Source organism: Triturus cristatus, chromosome 4_1 (assembly GCF_964204655.1).
Source record: "Triturus cristatus chromosome 4_1, aTriCri1.1, whole genome shotgun sequence".
NCBI lineage: Eukaryota > Metazoa > Chordata > Amphibia > Caudata > Salamandridae > Triturus > Triturus cristatus.
The window spans coordinates 251,898,097-251,922,731 of NC_140585.1; the positions used below are offsets into that span (position 1 = coordinate 251,898,097).

General features: G+C 42.8%; 1 protein-coding gene across 1 annotated transcript in view; it reads left to right on the forward strand.

Moving 5' to 3' along the window:
• Positions 1 to 24,635, forward strand: part of NUP205 (nucleoporin 205) — an 839,084-nt gene that overhangs the window by 760,522 nt on the left and 53,927 nt on the right. The window contains exons 39-40 of the mRNA XM_085651995.1: positions 5,176 to 5,342; positions 5,425 to 5,548. Of these exons, the coding sequence (XP_085508121.1) occupies positions 5,176 to 5,342; positions 5,425 to 5,548 (291 nt within the window). The remainder of the gene's footprint in view (positions 1 to 5,175; positions 5,343 to 5,424; positions 5,549 to 24,635) is intronic.

A 24,635-nucleotide genomic window follows, 5' to 3' on the forward strand; every position in this document is an offset into this window, starting at 1 on the left:
CAGCCTCTCAGGCAGGACGTGAATTGTGGGTTAGGTTCAGGGGGAAACTCTAAGTTGCCCTCTGTCGTGCATCTTACATTAAATCCCACACTGGCATCAGTGTGGGTTTAATGTGCTGAGAAGTTTGATACCAAACTTCTTAGTCTTCCGTGTAGCCATCATGGTGCTGTGGAGTTCATGATGACGACCTCCCAGCACCATTAATGGCAGCACTGCACTTCCAGTGCTCAGGAATGGACCTGGGTACTATAGGGGTACAGGGTTCATGCACCTGTACCCTCACCACTGGCATAGTGCACCCAGCTAGAGGGGTAACTGAGGTATGCCAGGGCAGTGTGTTTGTGGGCATGGCACACAGGGATGTGTGTCAGGTCGATTCTCTGTTTTGTTCTGCACCAAGACACTCAGCCTGCAAAGGCGGTGTGTGTGTGTGTGTCAGGGTACAGGGCCTCTAAGGGTGGCACAATAAGTGCTGCAGCCCTTAGGGGCCTTCTCTGGTCACAGTGCCCTGGGTACCTATGGTACCATTTACCAGGGGCTGACATGTGGCCAGAGATGCCAATTGGGTTTATGCTTCAATGCAGTTTTAGGGAAGGTACACAAGCCCTTGGTACCTGATTGGCAGGGGCCCAGGGCACACTCAGTCAAAGTACATCAGCAATTCAGCAAAACGTGGGGGCATACTGTGAGAAGTTGGCCTGGTATATGATGCTCACTAGTTAAAGTGATCACCTTGTACCATGCCAAGCAACCCTTATGGTGTGGTTGTAAGTCAACCTTTTCGGACTAGCTGCCCTAGTGGTAGCGTAGGCTAAGCAGTCTTTGAGGCTAAACTCGTGAAGCGTGTTAAGCTAGCTGTTTTACCAAATGCAACCCCCTTTTATACCAATGAAAGGACACCACACAGATATATATTCAAAATATATATGTATTTATTTCTCAAAGTAACCCCTAGTCTCTTTATGAGCACAGGAGCACAAATCGTCAAACAAGATTATCACAGAATACACAGAAGTTGCACGTTATATGGATAGGCCCTGGTGGCCACTCAAACCATATACTAAAATAGTGGTATAAGTACCACGAACAGAAAAGGGAAAAGGCCTAGGGCCTCTAGAATCGCTGGGCCTACAAGGAGCTAACGTCAGTTAGTGACCAGGAGGTCCACGGGTGGCGTGTGCAGAGCAAATAGTCACACGCGTGCTCCCATAGGTTTCAATGGGTGCGTAAAAAGTACAAAGTTACTGCAAAGGAGATCTTCCGGGTTGACTAGGAACTTAAGATTTGGAACACAGGCACTAGAGATGTATTACTACACATGGGCACCGGAGTACCAGCTTTACCTCACCCACAGGAAGCTGGTGCATAGGCCTCAAAGTGCGTCGGGTTTCTTCTATCTGTTCCGTGGAGCTTGAAGACAAAGATGCTGCAGGCGGTCGGTCCGGGAGAGATGCAGTGGATCCAAGAGTGGATCAGAGATGTTGAAGACCTGTAAGCAGAGGGGACAGTGTTCACAGTCACTAGCCAGTGACCAGCGTGGCACCAGGTGGGTACCAGGCGATGTCGGGTGCAAACAGGTGATGAGGGGTAGCTTGTCTCCGCAGCCACGTGGTCCCTGAAGGTCGACGACGTCCAGGAGTCGGCTCACGAGCTGTCCCACGCAGGCTCTCGCTGTCGGCGGTGTCGGCGACTTGATCGAAGCAAACAAGCCTTGGCAAAAGCAATTGCAGGAGGATTCGGAAATCAGCTGTTGGTTCTGACCAGCAAGGTCAGAGGGATTGCTCCTTTGGAGGGGAGCAAGGGCCAGTCTGGAGCAACCAGACCAGCGGTGTTTGTCGTAGATTTCGTCGCCAAGATGGCCACTAGCCAGCGGGCCAGCAACCGGTTAGGCGCGTCGAGTGGCAAAATGCAGAAGGGCCCCACGCAGATCGTGGAGATGCTGGAGGGCTCACCTTTGGTGCAGATGCTGCTCGAGGGTTGGGCTTCTCAGGACCCAAAGCACAACTTGGAGGGAGCCTCGGTTGTTGCACTGGTCAGCTTGTCGTAGTCGTTCCAAGATGGCTGGCTCCATGTGTCTCGGTGCCTCCACGGGTCTCCTCTTTTCAGGGACTGTGGATCGGGCGGTGAGAGGTCTGGAGGTCCAGGTCTTGTCAGTCTCTGGGCTCGGGCTCCGGCGGGAGGCGGCGGCAAAGCAGACGGTGATTCGCTGGATGGTGCTTGCGTTAGCAAGGTGGTCACTCCCTGACCACAGGGGAGATTTTCTTCAGTCTTCTGTGCAGCAGAATGTCGAAGTTCCCGTCTTCTTCTTAGTTTCAAGTTGATTCCAGGATGTCTGAAGTCTTAGGACACAGCTCCTACCTTTAAGCGGATTCTAGGGGCCGGACTACCTGCTAGGTCCCTCCCTATGGGTGGGACCAGGAAGGGGGGTGGTTACACCCCCAATCCTTTGTCCAGCTCGCCCCAGGCCCGGGACTGGTGTGCCCTAGGACCGGTTTGAACTGGCATATGCACCGAGGCTCCTTGTGAGCCACAGGCATGTCTGGTTTCTTTCAAGCCCTACCTGACCAATACACAAAATCCTGTCTGGGGTGGTGCACGCACCTCCCCTGGCAGGAAACCCTTTGTCCACACCTCCCAAGCTGGAAGGACTCCCAGCAGCAGGAGGGCAGACTTGTGTCTGTGGTGGCAGCATCCATTTTGTGGAGCTGAGGCTATGTCTGATTTTACCCGGGTTTCAGGTACTGTACATGTCGTGTCCCTCTAGAAGGGTGGAATGCTAACCCCGTCGCCAGAATTGGCGAGGGGTTAGTATTCCAATTCGTATGACACCTTACTCGACATGTTTTGATAAAGCCAAACCAAAGATAGCATTTAACCGCGAGGTTCATAATGCACTTAAGAGTATATGGTATGACGATATCTGGAAACAGTAGAAGGAAGTTGTTCCGACCACTGCAGACAGGCTCAGCTCATGCCAGAGCACCATCTCACATGGAACCAAGCACTCTGCCTTCAGGATTGTTAAGGCCTGCCATAGGAGTGACTTATAGGTTACCAGGTGTCCCATTTAAGGTTAGGTATAGGTATACTACACCTAAGTAAGAGGTGATTACACCAACTTACCCCAGCTGAGTGATCAGCCAGTTGTGTCAGATTGTTAGGCCAAGCCCTGGGGTGGCATAAGACATGCTGCAGCCCTTGGCAGGCCTTGGGTACACCAATGCCCTGGGTACCTAGTGTACACTGGTACAGGGGCTGACAGGGTGATCCACTTCCAATTGGTTATGCACCTAGGGTGCATAGTTGTAATTTAGTAGAGAGAACAGCAGGCTGGGGGTCTGATTGGCAGACCCACAGCCTCAATATGTCAAAAACCAGTGAAGCAAAAAGCAAAAATTTGGGGTGACCATAGGATAGCAGACCCTACTCTCCTACACATACCATGCAAGAAAGATGGCACTTTCTCACAAAGCTGCAACATGGTCTTCAGTGCACACGTTCACTAAGCACTACTGTGTGGATATCCAAATGAACAAAGAAGCGCTAGTGGGACAGAAGGTCTTACAACACATATTCAGTAACCAGTGTTCATCTTCCACCCGGCCACCACAATAAGGACAAACCGCTACAAAGTCTATGCACAGCATAGTGAATCCAGAAAGTATTCAAGCTGCAAAACTGCACCGACAGGTAAGAAACTATACGTTATCTTAAAAATCTGGCCTGGATGCGGCCCTGCACGACCAACTTTGGAGAACCCTGCCTGAGTCCAGCTCTTTCAGTAAGGTATGCAATAGCACCTACTGTGGTGTAGTATAGACCCCGTGTGCTCAGTGTCTGTCAGCAACATGCCTAAGGATTTAATGGGGAGTTAAAGAAGAGAAATTGTAACCTCGACTAACGAACTGCCTGTAAAGGATTGCCTGGATGGGCTGCAGCAGGTGTACAACATCTGAAGAGGATGGTAAGATCCATTCCAGATTTTACGGCCATCCACACTGGATAAATGAATGTACAATTTACATATAATTTGTTTAATTAGTGTTTAACCCTGAAAATCAGGCCGTTCTGGACATACATTGAACAGCCCTGAGCTAGAGTATGAACTACGGCTTCAGCTTTAAGACCCAGATAAGGACATTTCTTGTCAAGCATGATAAAGTGAGAAATGCTTGGACCCTCTACCATTGGTTATTGCTATTTCACTGCGTGGGGGATTCTATCCTGATAGCGCTGCAGTTAGGGTATTCTGTCAGAGCGGGGTGGAGAGGTCAGTAGAATATAATTTCCAAGAGCGTAGGCACATTCTGCTAACATATTCCACGATTAGCGAAGCAGGCAGTGGTTTTCCAGGTGGATACAGTCTTTGTAGATCACATCTCGTAAGCCTTAAAAAGGGAGGCTTTTCAAGAGCTACATATATAGATGAGAAGTATTGAGTGATGGATCTGGTGTCGTACACGCCATCCGCAGACCTGGGCACACCAGAGTTCCTGTTTCTTGAATGGCATTCTCTCTGCCTTGGAGCTGATCAGCAGATGGAGCATGGATCAACATGGATCATATAACTTAATTGCACAAAGATTGGATTTGAGATCTGCAAGAGCTTCGTCCTTTGATATATTGGTGTTTTTGTCTGGGTCCCTATTCATTTCCTAATTGAATTATTGTTTCAAATTTGCAGTGGCTGTTTTTATCTACTTTTAAAGCCATCTTTCTGTGCCAGTCCCAGATACTCGTTCACTTTCATAAAGCGTAATATTCTAAAAAGTCACTAGGACGGCACAATTACTTAAGGTGCACATAGAATGGGCTTTGCTATATTTTTTGCTGTATCATTAAGACTTTGAAGAGAAATTTTGAATAAAGTGATGGGATGTGCTTTGAGCACCTGTCCACATTGAGGTTTGGTATTCTGGAACTGGGTTTGAATGCAGTCACCAGGCCCTCTCATCGATGTGTGTGTGTGTGTTTCACATGTTGTTCTCTAAATTACCTCCGCCCTCTCTCAAAATGCTCTCTTTTCAATCGAGGTAAGTCTGTCGGTCGGAAATGTAACTTTCTGTAAAGGTCCCATATTCGCCATAGAATGCCCTCTCTCCTGTTAAAGAAACAATGAAAGCTTGGATAAGGTGCGAATTGCTGAACTGAAGTCACTCTGGTCTTTTCTTGCAGACTCCCAAGCTGCCATGGTCCCATCTTGGCGCCTGCCCAGCCTGGGGATTGTGGTCTACCTGCTGAGGCAGAGCGCCAGCGACTTCTTGAGCTACTACGACAGCCATCGCCAGAGTGTCAGCAAGCTCCAGAATGTCGAGCAGCTGCCGCCGGATGAGATAAAGGAGGTATGAGCAGACCTCCGACGGTGCCTGGGTTCTGTTGGTCAGGTGCATGGTATTAAAGCGCTCTCCCTGCTTCCCTCCGTAGCTGTGTCAGTCCGAGATGCCCATCGGCGTGGACAAGATCTCAACGACTCAGAAATACATCCTGGCCAGACAGCGCTTGGTGAAGCTGATCAACAACCGCGCGAAGCTGCTCTCCCTCTGCTCCTGTATCCTTTGAGGATGCGGGCCCTGCTCGGGGGGGTTAACATGTGAATGAATACCTAGCTCCAAGGCACCACAGTTCCATCTCTTCACGTAAACAAAGCAGTGTTTGCTGGCAGCTGATCCCGGTTGTGTTCGATTCAGCAGAAGCACCTGGTAAGCTCGGAACTGTGGCCCAGTGGGATATGCAGTCCGTGAATGAAACGAGGGGTTTCTCTGATATTCCCAGCCCTGTTTGTGTGATCTTGGTGATAAATTGTGAGTGACAGAGGGTTGTTAAGGAAAGTCCTGAATTGATTGCGCGTTTTATCCGGCGTGTCTTTAGTGATCCTGCACCTTAGAGGGCTTTCGTTTTGTGAGAAAGGAGGATCCCAGCCCCCAGCCCCCCGCCCCCCCCCCCCGGAGCTTGATCCCTCACGGGCCGCCACGAGAGAGAACCATAAGCAGGCGCGTCTCCGTCGTGCCTGGGAGAGGCTGATGTGAGCATGCGCAGCAGATCTCTGGCTGTAGAGGGCGGCAGGTGTGCGAGAGAGAGAAACACAACTCATTAAGTACAAACAAATCCTGTGCACACGTGACAATATAATTAAATTTGATCACAGAAAAGATAACAGGGTTCAAAGAACAATGGAAAGATGTTTTTTAATTCAAAACGTTGTCTTTCATCAGTACAAAGAGCGCCAGCCGACACGTGTTTCGTCAACAGTGGAAAAACTGTGACTCTTCAGGGCTGGGAAACAATATGAAATTTGATCAAAAAACCAAATAATAAAGGAATGACAATAAGTGCAATAAAAAACATGGTTGTGATAAAGCGTAACATAATTGAGTGAAAAAAGAACTCTATGTGAATATGAACAAAAGCCAAATGAAGAAGGGGTGACAACAAACGGGACAACGGCACGGGATATTAAACTAAAAGATAATGTACATATATGAAAAAATAAATAAATAAATAAATAAAAGGCAAAAGCATTGAAAAGAAGAAACACATCTGGGAGAGAAAATGTCTCACCAAGTAGTGTTTAAAAATGATATAATGAAGGCACGAAAACTTAACATATTAAACACTGTAACCAGTAATAGCAGTTTAGGAAAACAGTTAATTATAACAAAAAACATCCTCATAACTCAACGGAAGATTCGAGAACTGAAGAAAATCGAAGCAACAACAATGAGGCAAAAGGGCAAGAAACGAGGTAAGAGTGCTGTACATAGCGGAGTGGGCAAACAACCAGGTAAAGTGTTTGAAAATGACATAATGAAGGCACGAGAATTTAACATATTAAACACTGTATCCAGAAATAGCAGTTTAGGAAAACAGTTAATTGTAACAAAAAATATATCCTCATTTACTAAACGGAAGATTCGAGAACTAAAGAAAATCGAAGCAACAACAATGAGGCAAAAGGGCAAGAAACGAGGTAAGAGTGCTACACATAGCGGAGTGGGCAAAAAACAAGTAAAAGTGTTGTATATGGCGGAGTGAAGAATGTACGCAAAAGTGCGATAAGATAACGGGGCGCAGAAGCATGCAACTAACATGCGGTGCGTGGCAATTTATAAGAACGAATTAACCGACAGGTCTCAGTCGATAAGTGAAAATAAATAACCACTAGGGTTACGAAAAGCAAAGGTTACAAAGTCGGAGCATGCTGAGAGTATAGTCTATAAAAAAACACAAACAGTAACGTGGTGCGGATGGGCAAACGTCACAGAACTCACCAGATGCACAATGTCAACGAAAAAAATCGAACGCCGTCGGGATTAAAAGTAAAGTAGTCTCCCCAGGGTCGGTGCGACCAGGAAACCAAAGGGCTGGAAAAAAGTGGTAGGAATGAGCAACTATAAGGCATATCTAAGGTACGGCAATAAGCCAAAACGTATGGAAGTAGACACCTACCTGTGTGTATCGGTGCGTATGAAGCTGAACTTGCTTCCGAAGTGCGGGAGAATGGAGGTAAAAACGGAAGGCGATTATAAAGGAAAAAGTAAAGTGAGGACTAGAAGGCTAACCTTCGTGAAATCGACCGGAAGTGAGGGTCCTGGTGACATGGGTGTAGTAAAAACAGAAAAGAGACTACGCCCAATGATTCATGTTGTTGCGAGCAAGTGAAAAAAATGTAAATAAAGCAAAATTGCAAGATAACAAACTGTAAATAAGTAAATAATGCCGCATTAACAGTAAAGTTTTACAGAATTAACTCAATGCAAGTATAGACTGAAAATACATTTCATAATAGGTGAAAAAAAGGGGGTGGGGAAAAAGAGGAGGGAGGAAAGTTGCGAGTTGGATGTAGAAAAAGATCGAATAGGAAAAGGAAGAGGAAGCATGGATAGAATGTAACGAAGTTTACACAATATATCGCGTGCGAGTAATATGTACATAAAATATGAAAATTAAGAAAAATTAGAGTTAGAAGGAAATAATATTTTATTGTGAAGTAGTGTGTATGTCGCAGTGTGTAAAAAACTAGATAATAGAAAGTAAGGGCAAAGGAAGTTAAGGCTATAAGTACTATTGGAGAAAAATAAGTGAGGAAGAGAGAAAAGTTGTGGAGAGTAAAAGCGGACAGCAAAGTAAAGAAAAAAGTTAACGGAGGCTTAATTGAAAGAACACAAGAGGAGTATGCTGCAGAAAAGGTCTAAGAATAAGAGTAGAGACGGAAAAGCAATATGAGTTAGGAACCCAAGAAATATTGGAGTTCGTGGTCAGAATTTTGGCCGTGGCTCACTGTGTGAAGACGCATTATCCAGGTTGCTTCAAGGCGTCTCAATCTTAGTTCACGGTTACCGCCCCTTATGTTGGGTGGGGCAATGTCAATTCCAAAAAAGGAAAATCTCTTGTGAGCCCCTTGGGTAGGGCAGGATCCTATGTGTATGGCCATAGGATATCTCGAGTCGTTGGAGTTGATGGCTCTTGCATGTTCGCTGATTCTTTCTTTTAGTGCTCTGATGGTACTGCCCACGTATTGGCTCTTGCAGGTGCACTCAAGCACATATACAACGAATTTGGTGTTGCAGTTGATGTTAAATCTGATATCAAAGTGGTGTTTATGATGACTGGTGAAATCCTTGACTCCATTCAATGCCCATTTGCAAACACCACAACATCCACATTTGTGGAAACCAATAGTGTGTGGTGTCAGCCAAGAGCGTGTTGAGGCAGTATGAGGAACAGTGGGGCTAAGCCTGTTACGCAAAGTTCTTCCACGTCTGAATGTGATCGAAGGCTTGGTGGTGATAATCTCTTTGAGATTTCTGTCAGAGAGCAGAATGTTCCAATGTTTGTTCATGCTTCTTCTGATCACAGGGCTAAGGCCATTGTAGTCGGTGATCAGTCTAGTCGTTTGAAGGGCGGGTTTAATCCGAATTTTGGGTCGAAGTGTGTTATTCCTGTCCGTCTTGATGACTCTGTTGGCAGCTTTGTTGATAAGGTTGGTATCGTATCCGCGTTGAGAGAATCTTTTTCCCATGTCAGTCATGCATTTCTTGAATTCACTGTCTTCACTACAGTTCCTTCTAGCTCTCACTAGTTCACCATAAGGAATGGCTCGAATCTGATGTACCGGGTGGGAGCTGGTGGCATGGAGAATGGCGTTGCATGCTGTCTCCTTACGAAAAAGTCTACTTTGTAAGGTGTCGTTCTTAACATAAAATTCTACGTCCAAAAAGGTGATGTGTGAGATACTGCTATTGCATGTGAACTTCATGTCCATATCATTGGAATTGAGGTGGATGCAGAAGTCGTCGAGATCTTCTTGGGTTCCTGACCATAGTAAAAGACAATCGTCGATGTAACGACCCCAGTATACAATAGAATTGGTCCACCTTGCGCCCTTAATGCCCCAAATCCAGGTTGCCTCTAATGTGCCCATGTAGAGGTTAGCGAACGAAGGTGAAAACCTTGAGCCCATGGCTACACCTTTCGTTTGTTTGTACCATTTCCCTTCAAACAAAAAACAGTTGTTTTTGAGAATTATATCCATCATGGATATTAACATGTTGGTATGTTGCCATAGAGAAGCGGATCTGACCTCCAAGAATTGTGTGACCGCTTCAAGACCAAGATCAGGTTTGATTGAGGTGTATAAAGATACCACATCTAATGTTGCCATAATCATGCCTGGTTGCCATTGAAGATCATTCAGAATACTCAGGATATGTTTCGTATCCTGTATGAAAGACGGAAGGTTCTTAACCAGGGGATTGAGAAAAACATCCACATATTGAGCTAGTCGTTCCGTAGGGCCTCCTATCCCTGAAACAATGGGTCTGTCAGGCGGCCGGGTGGGATGCTTGTGTATTTTCGGTAAGGTATATAACCAGGGAGACACAGGTTTGTCAACCCTCATATACAGTGCTTCTTCATCGTCTAGTAAACCAAGGGAGTGCCAATCACTTAAGTTTTTGTTAATCAGTTTAGTGAGGTTATTAGTCGGATTGTTGGTGAGAAGTTCATAACAAGTTGAGTCGTTTAATTGAGAGAGGATTTCAGCATGATAGTCAGATTTGTTCATAACAATTACATTTCCGCCTTTGTCGGCCTCCTTAATAATTATGTCGTGATTGGAAGTGAGTTCCTCAAGTGCTAAACGCTCATTTCTTGATAGATTGTCTCTGCCTTTGTGTCTTGATTTACCTGATTTGAGTTCATGTTTGTTAAGATCTTCAAGCACCAGATTGTAGAAGATATCGATGGGATTGCTACCTGGTAATGTGGGTGTCCATTTGGATTTCACCTTGAGTCCGCTGGTGATGGTATGGTCAGTGTCAATGTCTAGTTCCATAAGTAGACGTTCAAGAGTATAAGGATGATCGTCCATTTCGCTGAGTGTCATGAGCAGATGAGTATCTTTGATTTCTCTGATGCTCTGAGTGTTTAGGTCGGTGGACCGGTTCATAATTTCAGATGAACTTTTAGGACCAAGGGAACAAGCAAAGTGTTTCTTAAGTTTGAGATTTCTGATGAACTTGAAAAGATCAATCTTCGTTCTGCAGAGATCCCCAGTTTCGTGAGGGTTGAAATTGAGGCCCAAGCTAAGAAGGGAGGTCATATCTTTGTTCAGTGGTGTAGAGGAAAGATTGATGACTTGGACCTCCTCTGGGTTGGTGGTTACTTGTTGGGAACGCCCGATCTGAGTTTCCTCTTGTAGTCGTCTTTTGCCTGATCTCTTCCCTCTCCTGGTTTTTCTACTGTATTCTGTCTTTGTTGTGTTCTGTTTTCCCTCCTTATGGTTCTGACCTCGCGTAAAAAATTGGAGGTATTGGTGCTTCCTTGGGGATCCGCTTCGGTATCGCTACTAACCGGTGTGTTTAATGAAGAGGTGCTTGAAGAGACAGAAGATGTCTCTCCTCTCTCAGAATTGTCGCTTTGTTTATTCGAATTCACCAGTCCATCATATTTTTTGGCGAAAGTGAAAACACGTCCCTCTTTGTAGTCCGCCTCGTCTCTCTTCAACTGTCTGCTCTTCCTGTCCTTGATTTCGTTTTGGTGTATGTTGAGTATTTCGTTAAGAATGGTGTAGTTCTTTTCAGTCGCTTCTTTGAGATTGAGATCCTTGATTTCTACTTCAAGTTGTGAGATTTCACTTTGTAGTTTTTTTACTTTGCGTTCGGCGTTCTCTATGAGAATGTGGATGAGTGTATTAGAGTTGATTGTGAGTGCTTCCTCCCATTTTCCTAGTAAATCATCATCTAGGTCGTCAAAAGTAGGGAAGATTTGGGAGCGCAAACCCCGTGGTACTCTATTCAGTCTTAAGTACTGTTTAAGGGTTGCACTATCCCACCATCTAGAGTTCTCGGTTTTCTTCAGCCTCTCAAGTTTAATGAATTTGTCCTTAAGGCCTTCTTTGGGAGTTCCACCTGATGGTGTATCCTTTTTGTAGGCACCCTTCTCCAAGTTTTCGAAAAGTTCTGATGCAATCTTATCCCTATCCATAATAGGTGAGAGATATTGAGAAAGAGAAGTACCGTTCTGCAATGGCAGCCTATCCTGTGTAGAAACGTATATAGACCAGAGAGGGTTTTGTGGACAGGATAAATGGCGCTAAGGCAGATGAACGGACAGATGGAGTCAGAAGTACAAAGAACCAATGCTTAACGGTGCAAACAGGTCAGGGGAATACCCAAAACCCCTGTATATGGAATGGGCAAAAGCCCATACCAGAACAATTACAAACAAATCCTGTGCACACGTGACAATATAATTAAATTTGATCACAGAAAAGATAACAGGGTTCAAAGAACAATGGAAAGATGTTTTTTAATTCAAAACGTTGTCTTTCATCAGTACAAAGAGCGCCAGCCGACACGTGTTTCGTCAACAGTGGAAAAACTGTGACTCTTCAGGGCTGGGAAACAATATGAAATTTGATCAAAAAACCAAATAATAAAGGAATGACAATAAGTGCAATAAAAAACATGGTTGTGATAAAGCGTAACATAATTGAGTGAAAAAAGAACTCTATGTGAATATGAACAAAAGCCAAATGAAGAAGGGGTGACAACAAACGGGACAACGGCACGGGATATTAAACTAAAAGATAATGTACATATATGAAAAAATAAATAAATAAAAGGCAAAAGCATTGAAAAGAAGAAACACATCTGGGAGAGAAAATGTCTCACCAAGTAGTGTTTAAAAATGATATAATGAAGGCACAAAAACTTAACATATTAAACACTGTAACCAGTAATAGCAGTTTAGGAAAACAGTTAATTATAACAAAAAACATCCTCATAACTCAACGGAAGATTCGAGAACTGAAGAAAATCGAAGCAACAACAATGAGGCAAAAGGGCAAGAAACGAGGTAAGAGTGCTGTACATAGCGGAGTGGGCAAACAACCAGGTAAAGTGTTTGAAAATGACATAATGAAGGCACGAGAATTTAACATATTAAACACTGTATCCAGAAATAGCAGTTTAGGAAAACAGTTAATTGTAACAAAAAATATATCCTCATTTACTAAACGGAAGATTCGAGAACTAAAGAAAATCGAAGCAACAACAATGAGGCAAAAGGGCAAGAAACGAGGTAAGAGTGCTACACATAGCGGAGTGGGCAAAAAACAAGTAAAAGTGTTGTATATGGTGGAGTGAAGAATGTACGCAAAAGTGCGATAAGATAACAGGGCGCAGAAGCATGCAACTAACATGCGGTGCGTGGCAATTTATAAGAACGAATTAACCGACAGGTCTCAGTCGATAAGTGAAAATAAATAACCACTAGGGTTACGAAAAGCAAAGGTTACAAAGTCGGAGCATGCTGAGAGTATAGTCTATAAAAAAACACAAACAGTAACGTGGTGCGGATGGGCAAACGTCACAGAACTCACCAGATGCACAATGTCAACGAAAAAAATCGAACGCCGTCGGGATTAAAAGTAAAGTAGTCTCCCCAGGGTCGGTGCGACCAGGAAACCAAAGGGCTGGAAAAAAGTGGTAGGAATGAGCAACTATAAGGCATATCTAAGGTACGGCAATAAGCCAAAACGTATGGAAGTAGACACCTACCTGTGTGTATCGGTGCGTATGAAGCTGAACTTGCTTCCGAAGTGCGGGAGAATGGAGGTAAAAACGGAAGGCGATTATAAAGGAAAAAGTAAAGTGAGGACTAGAAGGCTAACCTTCGTGAAATCGACCGGAAGTGAGGGTCCTGGTGACATGGGTGTAGTAAAAACAGAAAAGAGACTACGCCCAATGATTCATGTTGTTGCGAGCAAGTGAAAAAAATGTAAATAAAGCAAAATTGCAAGATAACAAACTGTAAATAAGTAAATAATGCCGCATTAACAGTAAAGTTTTACAGAATTAACTCAATGCAAGTATAGACTGAAAATACATTTCATAATAGGTGAAAAAAGGGGGTGGGGAAAAAGAGGAGGGAGGAAAGTTGCGAGTTGGATGTAGAAAAAGATCGAATAAGAAAAGGAAGAGGAAGCATGGATAGAATGTAACGAAGTTTACACAATATATCGCGTGCGAGTAATATGTACATAAAATATGAAAATTAAGAAAAATTAGAGTTAGAAGGAAATAATATTTTATTGTGAAGTAGTGTGTATGTCGCAGTGTGTAAAAAACTAGATAATAGAAAGTAAGGGCAAAGGAAGTTAAGGCTATAAGTACTATTGGAGAAAAATAAGTGAGGAAGAGAGAAAAGTTGTGGAGAGTAAAAGCGGACAGCAAAGTAAAGAAAAAAGTTAACGGAGGCTTAATTGAAAGAACACAAGAGGAGTATGCTGCAGAAAAGGTCTAAGAATAAGAGTAGAGACGGAAAAGCAATATGAGTTAGGAACCCCAGAAATATTGGAGTTCGTGGTCAGAATTTTGGCCGTGGCTCACTGTGTTCGATTTTTTTCGTTGACATTGTGCATCTGGTGAGTTCTGTGACGTTTGCCCATCCGCACCACGTTACTGTTTGTGTTTTTTTATAGACTATACTCTCAGCATGCTCCGACTTTGTAACCTTTGCTTTTCGTAACCCTAGTGGTTATTTATTTTCACTTATCGACTGAGACCTGTCGGTTAATTCGTTCTTATAAATTGCCACGCACCGCATGTTAGTTGCATGCTTCTGCGCCCTGTTATCTTATCGCACTTTTGCGTACATTCTTCACTCCGCCATATACAACACTTTTACTTGTTTTTTGCCCACTCCGCTATGTGTAGCACTCTTACCTCGTTTCTTGCCCTTTTGCCTCATTGTTGTTGCTTCGATTTTCTTTAGTTCTCGAATCTTCCGTTTAGTAAATGAGGATATATTTTTTGTTACAATTAACTGTTTTCCTAAACTGCTATTTCTGGATACAGTGTTTAATATGTTAAATTCTCGTGCCTTCATTATGTCATTTTCAAACACTTTACCTGGTTGTTTGCCCACTCCGCTATGTACAGCACTCTTACCTCGTTTCTTGCCCTTTTGCCTCATTGTTGTTGCTTCGATTTTCTTCAGTTCTCGAATCTTCCGTTGAGTTATGAGGATGTTTTTTGTTATAATTAACTGTTTTCCTAAACTGCTATTACTGGTTACAGTGTTTAATATGTTAAGTTTTTGTGCCTTCATTATATCATTTTTAAACACTACTTGGTGAGACATTTTCTCTCCCAGATGTGTTTCTTCTTTTCAATGCTTTTGCCTTTTATTTATTTATTTTTTCATATATGTACATTATCTTTTAGTTTAATATCCCGTGCCGTTGTCCCGTTTGTTGTCACCCCTTCTTCATTTGGCTTTTGTTCATATTCACATAGAGTTCTTTTTTCACTCAATTATGTTACGCTTTATCACAACCATGTTTTTTATTGCACTTATTGTCATTCCTTTATTATTTGGTTTTTTGATCAAATTTCATATTGTTTCCCAGCCCTGAAGAGTCACAGTTTTTCCACTGTTGACGAAACACGTGTCGGCTGGCGCTCTTTGTACTGATGAAAGACAACGTTTTGAATTAAAAAACATCTTTCCATTGTTCTTTGAACCCTGTTATCTTTTCTGTGATCAAATTTAATTATATTGTCACGTGTGCACAGGATTTGTTTATAATTGTTCTGGTATGGGCTTTTGCCCATTCCATATACAGGGGTTTTGGGTATTCCCCTGACCTGTTTGCACCGTTAAGCATTGGTTCTTTGTACTTCTGACTCCATCTGTCCGTTCATCTGCCTTAGCGCCATTTATCCTGTCCACAAAACCCTCTCTGGTCTATATATGTTTCTACACAGGATAGGCTGCCATTGCAGAACGGTACTTCTCTTTCTCAATATCTCTCACCTATTATGGATAGGGATAAGATTGCATCAGAACTTTTCGAAAACTTGGAGAAGGGTGCTTACAAAAAGGATACACCATCAGGTGGAACTCCCAAAGAAGGCCTTAAGGACAAATTCATTAAACTTGAGAGGCTGAAGAAAACCGAGAACTCTAGATGGTGGGATAGTGCAACCCTTAAACAGTACTTAAGACTGAATAGAGTACCACGGGGTTTGCGCTCCCAAATCTTCCCTACTTTTGACGACCTAGATGATGATTTACTAGGAAAATGGGAGGAAGCACTCACAATCAACTCTAATACACTCATCCACATTCTCATAGAGAACGCCGAACGCAAAGTAAAAAAACTACAAAGTGAAATCTCACAACTTGAAGTAGAAATCAAGGATCTCAATCTCAAAGAAGCGACTGAAAAGAACTACACCATTCTTAACGAAATACTCAACATACACCAAAACGAAATCAAGGACAGGAAGAGCAGACAGTTGAAGAGAGACGAGGCGGACTACAAAGAGGGACGTGTTTTCACTTTCGCCAAAAAATATGATGGACTGGTGAATTCGAATAAACAAAGCGACAATTCTGAGAGAGGAGAGACATCTTCTGTCTCTTCAAGCACCTCTTCATTAAACACACCGGTTAGTAGCGATACCGAAGCGGATCCCCAAGGAAGCACCAATACCTCCAATTTTTTACGCGAGGTCAGAACCATAAGGAGGGAAAACAGAACACAACAAAGACAGAATACAGTAGAAAAACCAGGAGAGGGAAGAGATCAGGCAAAAGACGACTACAAGAGGAAACTCAGATCGGGCGTTCCCAACAAGTAACCACCAACCCAGAGGAGGTCCAAGTCATCAATCTTTCCTCTACACCACTGAACAAAGATATGACCTCCCTTCTTAGCTTGGGCCTCAATTTCAACCCTCACGAAACTGGGGATCTCTGCAGAACGAAGATTGATCTTTTCAAGTTCATCAGAAATCTCAAACTTAAGAAACACTTTGCTTGTTCCCTTGGTCCTAAAAGTTCATCTGAAATTATGAACCGGTCCACCGACCTAAACACTCAGAGCATCAGAGAAATCAAAGATACTCATCTGCTCATGACACTCAGCGAAATGGACGATCATCCTTATACTCTTGAACGTCTACTTATGGAACTAGACATTGACACTGACCATACCATCACCAGCGGACTCAAGGTGAAATCCAAATGGACACCCACATTACCAGGTAGCAATCCCATCGATATCTTCTACAATCTGGTGCTTGAAGATCTTAACAAACATGAACTCAAATCAGGTAAATCAAGACACAAAGGCAGAGACAATCTATCAAGAAATGAGCGTTTAGCACTTGAGGAACTCACTTCCAATCACGACATAATTATTAAGGAGGCCGACAAAGGCGGAAATGTAATTGTTATGAACAAATCTGACTATCATGCTGAAATCCTCTCTCAATTAAACGACTCAACTTGTTATGAACTTCTCACCAACAATCCGACTAATAACCTCACTAAACTGATTAACAAAAACTTAAGTGATTGGCACTCCCTTGGTTTACTAGACGATGAAGAAGCACTGTATATGAGGGTTGACAAACCTGTGTCTCCCTGGTTATATACCTTACCGAAAATACACAAGCATCCCACCCGGCCGCCTGGCAGACCCATTGTTTCAGGGATAGGAGGCCCTACGGAACGACTAGCTCAATATGTGGATGTTTTTCTCAATCCCCTGGTTAAGAACCTTCCGTCTTTCATACAGGATACGAAACATATCCTGAGTATTCTGAATGATCTTCAATGGCAACCAGGCATGATTATGGCAACATTAGATGTGGTATCTTTATACACCTCAATCAAACCTGATCTTGGTCTTGAAGCGGTCACACAATTCTTGGAGGTCAGATCCGCTTCTCTATGGCAACATACCAACATGTTAATATCCATGATGGATATAATTCTCAAAAACAACTGTTTTTTGTTTGAAGGGAAATGGTACAAACAAACGAAAGGTGTAGCCATGGGCTCAAGGTTTTCACCTTCGTTCGCTAACCTCTACATGGGCACATTAGAGGCAACCTGGATTTGGGGCATTAAGGGCGCAAGGTGGACCAATTCTATTGTATACTGGGGTCGTTACATCGACGATTGTCTTTTACTATGGTCAGGAACCCAAGAAGATCTCGACGACTTCTGCATCCACCTCAATTCCAATGATATGGACATGAAGTTCACATGCAATAGTAGTATCTCACACATCACCTTTTTGGACGTAGAATTTTATGTTAAGAACGACACCTTACAAAGTAGACTTTTTCGTAAGGAGACAGCATGCAACGCCATTCTCCATGCCACCAGCTCCCACCCGGTACATCAGATTCGAGCCATTCCTTATGGTGAACTAGTGAGAGCTAGAAGGAACTGTAGTGAAGACAGTGAATTCAAGAAATGCATGACTGACATGGGAAAAAGATTCTCTCAACGCGGATACGATACCAACCTTATCAACAAAGCTGCCAACAGAGTCATCAAGACGGACAGGAATAACACACTTCGACCCAAAATTCGGATTAAACCCGCCCTTCAAACGACTAGACTGATCACCGACTACAATGGCCTTAGCCCTGTGATCAGAAGAAGCATGAACAAACATTGGAACATTCTGCTCACTGACAGAAATCTCAAAGAGATTATCACCACCAAGCCTTCGATCACATTCAGACGTGGAAGAACTTTGCGTAACAGGCTTAGCCCCACTGTTCCTCATACTGCCTCAACACGCTCTTGGCTGACACCACACACTATTGGTTTCCACAAATGTGGATGTTGTGGTGTTTGCAAATGGGCATTGAATGGAGTCAAGGATTTCACCAGTCATCATAAACACCACTTTGATATCAGATTTAACATCAACTGCAACACCAAATTCGTTGTATATGTGCTTGAGTGCACCTGCAAGAGCCAATACGTGGGCAGTACCATCAGAGCACTAAAAGAAAGAATCAGCGAACATGCAAGAGCCATCAACTCCAACGACTCGAGATATCCTATGGCCATACACATAGGATCCTGCCCTACCCAAGGGGCTCACAAGAGATTTTCCTTTTTTGGAATTGACATTGCCCCACCCAACATAAGGGGCGGTAACCGTGAACTAAGATTGAGACGCCTTGAAGCAACCTGGATAATGCGTCTTCACACAGTGAGCCACGGCCAAAATTCTGACCACGAACTCCAATATTTCTTGGGTTCCTAACTCATATTGCTTTTCCGTCTCTACTCTTATTCTTAGACCTTTTCTGCAGCATACTCCTCTTGTGTTCTTTCAATTAAGCCTCCGTTAACTTTTTTCTTTACTTTGCTGTCCGCTTTTACTCTCCACAACTTTTCTCTCTTCCTCACTTATTTTTCTCCAATAGTACTTATAGCCTTAACTTCCTTTGCCCTTACTTTCTATTATCTAGTTTTTTACACACTGCGACATACACACTACTTCACAATCAAATATTATTTCCTTCTAACTCTAATTTTTCTTAATTTTCATATTTTATGTACATATTACTCGCACGCGATATATTGTGTAAACTTCGTTACATTCTATCCATGCTTCCTCTTCCTTTTCCTATTCGATCTTTTTCTACATCCAACTCGCAACTTTCCTCCCTCCTCTTTTTCCCCACCCCTTTTTTTTCTCCTATTATGAAATGTATTTTCAGTCTATACTTGCATTGAGTTAATTCTGTAAAACTTTACTGTTAATGCGGCATTATTTACTTATTTACAGTTTGTTATCTTGCAATTTTGCTTTATTTACATTTTTTTCACTTGCTCGCAACAACATGAATCATTGGGCGTAGTCTCTTTTCTGTTTTTACTACACCCCTGTCACCAGGACCCTCACTTCCGGTCGATTTCACGAAGGTTAGCCTTCTAGTCCTCACTTTACTTTTTCCTTTATAATCGCCTTCCGTTTTTACCTCCATTCTCCCGCACTTCGGAAGCAAGTTCAGCTTCATACGCACCGATACACACAGGTAGGTGTCTACTTCCATACGTTTTGGCTTATTGCCGTACCTTAGATATGCCTTATAGTTGCTCATTCCTACCACTTTTTTCCAGCCCTTTGGTTTCCTGGTCGCACCGACCCTGGGGAGACTACTTTACTTTTAATCCCGACGGCGTTCGATTTTTTTCGTTGACATTGTGCATCTGGTGAGTTCTGTGACGTTTGCCCATCCGCACCACGTTACTGTTTGTGTTTTTTTATAGACTATACTCTCAGCATGCTCCGACTTTGTAACCTTTGCTTTTCGTAACCCTAGTGGTTATTTATTTTCACTTATCGACTGAGACCTGTCGGTTAATTCGTTCTTATAAATTGCCACGCACCGCATGTTAGTTGCATGCTTCTGCGCCCTGTTATCTTATCGCACTTTTGCGTACATTCTTCACTCCGCCATATACAACACTTTTACTTGTTTTTTGCCCACTCCGCTATGTGTAGCACTCTTACCTCGTTTCTTGCCCTTTTGCCTCATTGTTGTTGCTTCGATTTTCTTTAGTTCTCGAATCTTCCGTTTAGTAAATGAGGATATATTTTTTGTTACAATTAACTGTTTTCCTAAACTGCTATTTCTGGATACAGTGTTTAATATGTTAAATTCTCGTGCCTTCATTATGTCATTTTCAAACACTTTACCTGGTTGTTTGCCCACTCCGCTATGTACAGCACTCTTACCTCGTTTCTTGCCCTTTTGCCTCATTGTTGTTGCTTCGATTTTCTTCAGTTCTCGAATCTTCCGTTGAGTTATGAGGATGTTTTTTGTTATAATTAACTGTTTTCCTAAACTGCTATTACTGGTTACAGTGTTTAATATGTTAAGTTTTTGTGCCTTCATTATATCATTTTTAAACACTACTTGGTGAGACATTTTCTCTCCCAGATGTGTTTCTTCTTTTCAATGCTTTTGCCTTTTATTTATTTATTTATTTATTTTTTCATATATGTACATTATCTTTTAGTTTAATATCCCGTGCCGTTGTCCCGTTTGTTGTCACCCCTTCTTCATTTGGCTTTTGTTCATATTCACATAGAGTTCTTTTTTCACTCAATTATGTTACGCTTTATCACAACCATGTTTTTTATTGCACTTATTGTCATTCCTTTATTATTTGGTTTTTTGATCAAATTTCATATTGTTTCCCAGCCCTGAAGAGTCACAGTTTTTCCACTGTTGACGAAACACGTGTCGGCTGGCGCTCTTTGTACTGATGAAAGACAACGTTTTGAATTAAAAAACATCTTTCCATTGTTCTTTGAACCCTGTTATCTTTTCTGTGATCAAATTTAATTATATTGTCACGTGTGCACAGGATTTGTTTATAATTGTTCTGGTATGGGCTTTTGCCCATTCCATATACAGGGGTTTTGGGTATTCCCCTGACCTGTTTGCACCGTTAAGCATTGGTTCTTTGTACTTCTGACTCCATCTGTCCGTTCATCTGCCTTAGCGCCATTTATCCTGTCCACAAAACCCTCTCTGGTCTATATATGTTTCTACACAGGATAGGCTGCCATTGCAGAACGGTACTTCTCTTTCTCAATATCTCTCACCTATTATGGATAGGGATAAGATTGCATCAGAACTTTTCGAAAACTTGGAGAAGGGTGCCTACAAAAAGGATACACCATCAGGTGGAACTCCCAAAGAAGGCCTTAAGGACAAATTCATTAAACTTGAGAGGCTGAAGAAAACCGAGAACTCTAGATGGTGGGATAGTGCAACCCTTAAACAGTACTTAAGACTGAATAGAGTACCACGGGGTTTGCGCTCCCAAATCTTCCCTACTTTTGACGACCTAGATGATGATTTACTAGGAAAATGGGAGGAAGCACTCACAATCAACTCTAATACACTCATCCACATTCTCATAGAGAACGCCGAACGCAAAGTAAAAAAACTACAAAGTGAAATCTCACAACTTGAAGTAGAAATCAAGGATCTCAATCTCAAAGAAGCGACTGAAAAGAACTACACCATTCTTAACGAAATACTCAACATACACCAAAACGAAATCAAGGACAGGAAGAGCAGACAGTTGAAGAGAGACGAGGCGGACTACAAAGAGGGACGTGTTTTCACTTTCGCCAAAAAATATGATGGACTGGTGAATTCGAATAAACAAAGCGACAATTCTGAGAGAGGAGAGACATCTTCTGTCTCTTCAAGCACCTCTTCATTAAACACACCGGTTAGTAGCGATACCGAAGCGGATCCCCAAGGAAGCACCAATACCTCCAATTTTTTACGCGAGGTCAGAACCATAAGGAGGGAAAACAGAACACAACAAAGACCGAATACAGTAGAAAAACCAGGAGAGGGAAGAGATCAGGCAAAAGACGACTACAAGAGGAAACTCAGATCGGGCGTTCCCAACAAGTAACCACCAACCCAGAGGAGGTCCAAGTCATCAATCTTTCCTCTACACCACTGAACAAAGATATGACCTCCCTTCTTAGCTTGGGCCTCAATTTCAACCCTCACGAAACTGGGGATCTCTGCAGAACGAAGATTGATCTTTTCAAGTTCATCAGAAATCTCAAACTTAAGAAACACTTTGCTTGTTCCCTTGGTCCTAAAAGTTCATCTGAAATTATGAACCGGTCCACCGACCTAAACACTCAGAGCATCAGAGAAATCAAAGATACTCATCTGCTCATGACACTCAGCGAAATGGACGATCATCCTTATACTCTTGAACGTCTACTTATGGAACTAGACATTGACACTGACCATACCATCACCAGCGGACTCAAGGTGAAATCCAAATGGACACCCACATTACCAGGTAGCAATCCCATCGATATCTTCTACAATCTGGTGCTTGAAGATCTTAACAAACATGAACTCAAATCAGGTAAATCAAGACACAAAGGCAGAGACAATCTATCAAGAAATGAGCGTTTAGCACTTGAGGAACTCACTTCCAATCACGACATAATTATTAAGGAGGCCGACAAAGGCGGAAATGTAATTGTTATGAACAAATCTGACTATCATGCTGAAATCCTCTCTCAATTAAACGACTCAACTTGTTATGAACTTCTCACCAACAATCCGACTAATAACCTCACTAAACTGATTAACAAAAACTTAAGTGATTGGCACTCCCTTGGTTTACTAGACGATGAAGAAGCACTGTATATGAGGGTTGACAAACCTGTGTCTCCCTGGTTATATACCTTACCGAAAATACACAAGCATCCCACCCGGCCGCCTGGCAGACCCATTGTTTCAGGGATAGGAGGCCCTACGGAACGACTAGCTCAATATGTGGATGTTTTTCTCAATCCCCTGGTTAAGAACCTTCCGTCTTTCATACAGGATACGAAACATATCCTGAGTATTCTGAATGATCTTCAATGGCAACCAGGCATGATTATGGCAACATTAGATGTGGTATCTTTATACACCTCAATCAAACCTGATCTTGGTCTTGAAGCGGTCACACAATTCTTGGAGGTCAGATCCGCTTCTCTATGGCAACATACCAACATGTTAATATCCATGATGGATATAATTCTCAAAAACAACTGTTTTTTGTTTGAAGGGAAATGGTACAAACAAACGAAAGGTGTAGCCATGGGCTCAAGGTTTTCACCTTCGTTCGCTAACCTCTACATGGGCACATTAGAGGCAACCTGGATTTGGGGCATTAAGGGCGCAAGGTGGACCAATTCTATTGTATACTGGGGTCGTTACATCGACGATTGTCTTTTACTATGGTCAGGAACCCAAGAAGATCTCGACGACTTCTGCATCCACCTCAATTCCAATGATATGGACATGAAGTTCACATGCAATAGTAGTATCTCACACATCACCTTTTTGGACGTAGAATTTTATGTTAAGAACGACACCTTACAAAGTAGACTTTTTCGTAAGGAGACAGCATGCAACGCCATTCTCCATGCCACCAGCTCCCACCCGGTACATCAGATTCGAGCCATTCCTTATGGTGAACTAGTGAGAGCTAGAAGGAACTGTAGTGAAGACAGTGAATTCAAGAAATGCATGACTGACATGGGAAAAAGATTCTCTCAACGCGGATACGATACCAACCTTATCAACAAAGCTGCCAACAGAGTCATCAAGACGGACAGGAATAACACACTTCGACCCAAAATTCGGATTAAACCCGCCCTTCAAACGACTAGACTGATCACCGACTACAATGGCCTTAGCCCTGTGATCAGAAGAAGCATGAACAAACATTGGAACATTCTGCTCACTGACAGAAATCTCAAAGAGATTATCACCACCAAGCCTTCGATCACATTCAGACGTGGAAGAACTTTGCGTAACAGGCTTAGCCCCACTGTTCCTCATACTGCCTCAACACGCTCTTGGCTGACACCACACACTATTGGTTTCCACAAATGTGGATGTTGTGGTGTTTGCAAATGGGCATTGAATGGAGTCAAGGATTTCACCAGTCATCATAAACACCACTTTGATATCAGATTTAATATCAACTGCAACACCAAATTCGTTGTATATGTGCTTGAGTGCACCTGCAAGAGCCAATACGTGGGCAGTACCATCAGAGCACTAAAAGAAAGAATCAGCGAACATGCAAGAGCGATCAACTCCAACGACTCGAGATATCCTATGGCCATACACATAGGATCCTGCCCTACCCAAGGGGCTCACAAGAGATTTTCCTTTTTTGGAATTGACATTGCCCCACCCAACATAAGGGGCGGTAACCGTGAACTAAGATTGAGACGCCTTGAAGCAACCTGGATAATGCGTCTTCACACAGTGAGCCACGGCCAAAATTCTGACCACGAACTCCAATATTTCTTGGGTTCCTAACTCATATTGCTTTTCCGTCTCTACTCTTATTCTTAGACCTTTTCTGCAGCATACTCCTCTTGTGTTCTTTCAATTAAGCCTCCGTTAACTTTTTTCTTTACTTTGCTGTCCGCTTTTACTCTCCACAACTTTTCTCTCTTCCTCACTTATTTTTCTCCAATAGTACTTATAGCCTTAACTTCCTTTGCCCTTACTTTCTATTATCTAGTTTTTTACACACTGCGACATACACACTACTTCACAATAAAATATTATTTCCTTCTAACTCTAATTTTTCTTAATTTTCATATTTTATGTACATATTACTCGCACGCGATATATTGTGTAAACTTCGTTACATTCTATCCATGCTTCCTCTTCCTTTTCCTATTCGATCTTTTTCTACATCCAACTCGCAACTTTCCTCCCTCCTCTTTTTCCCCACCC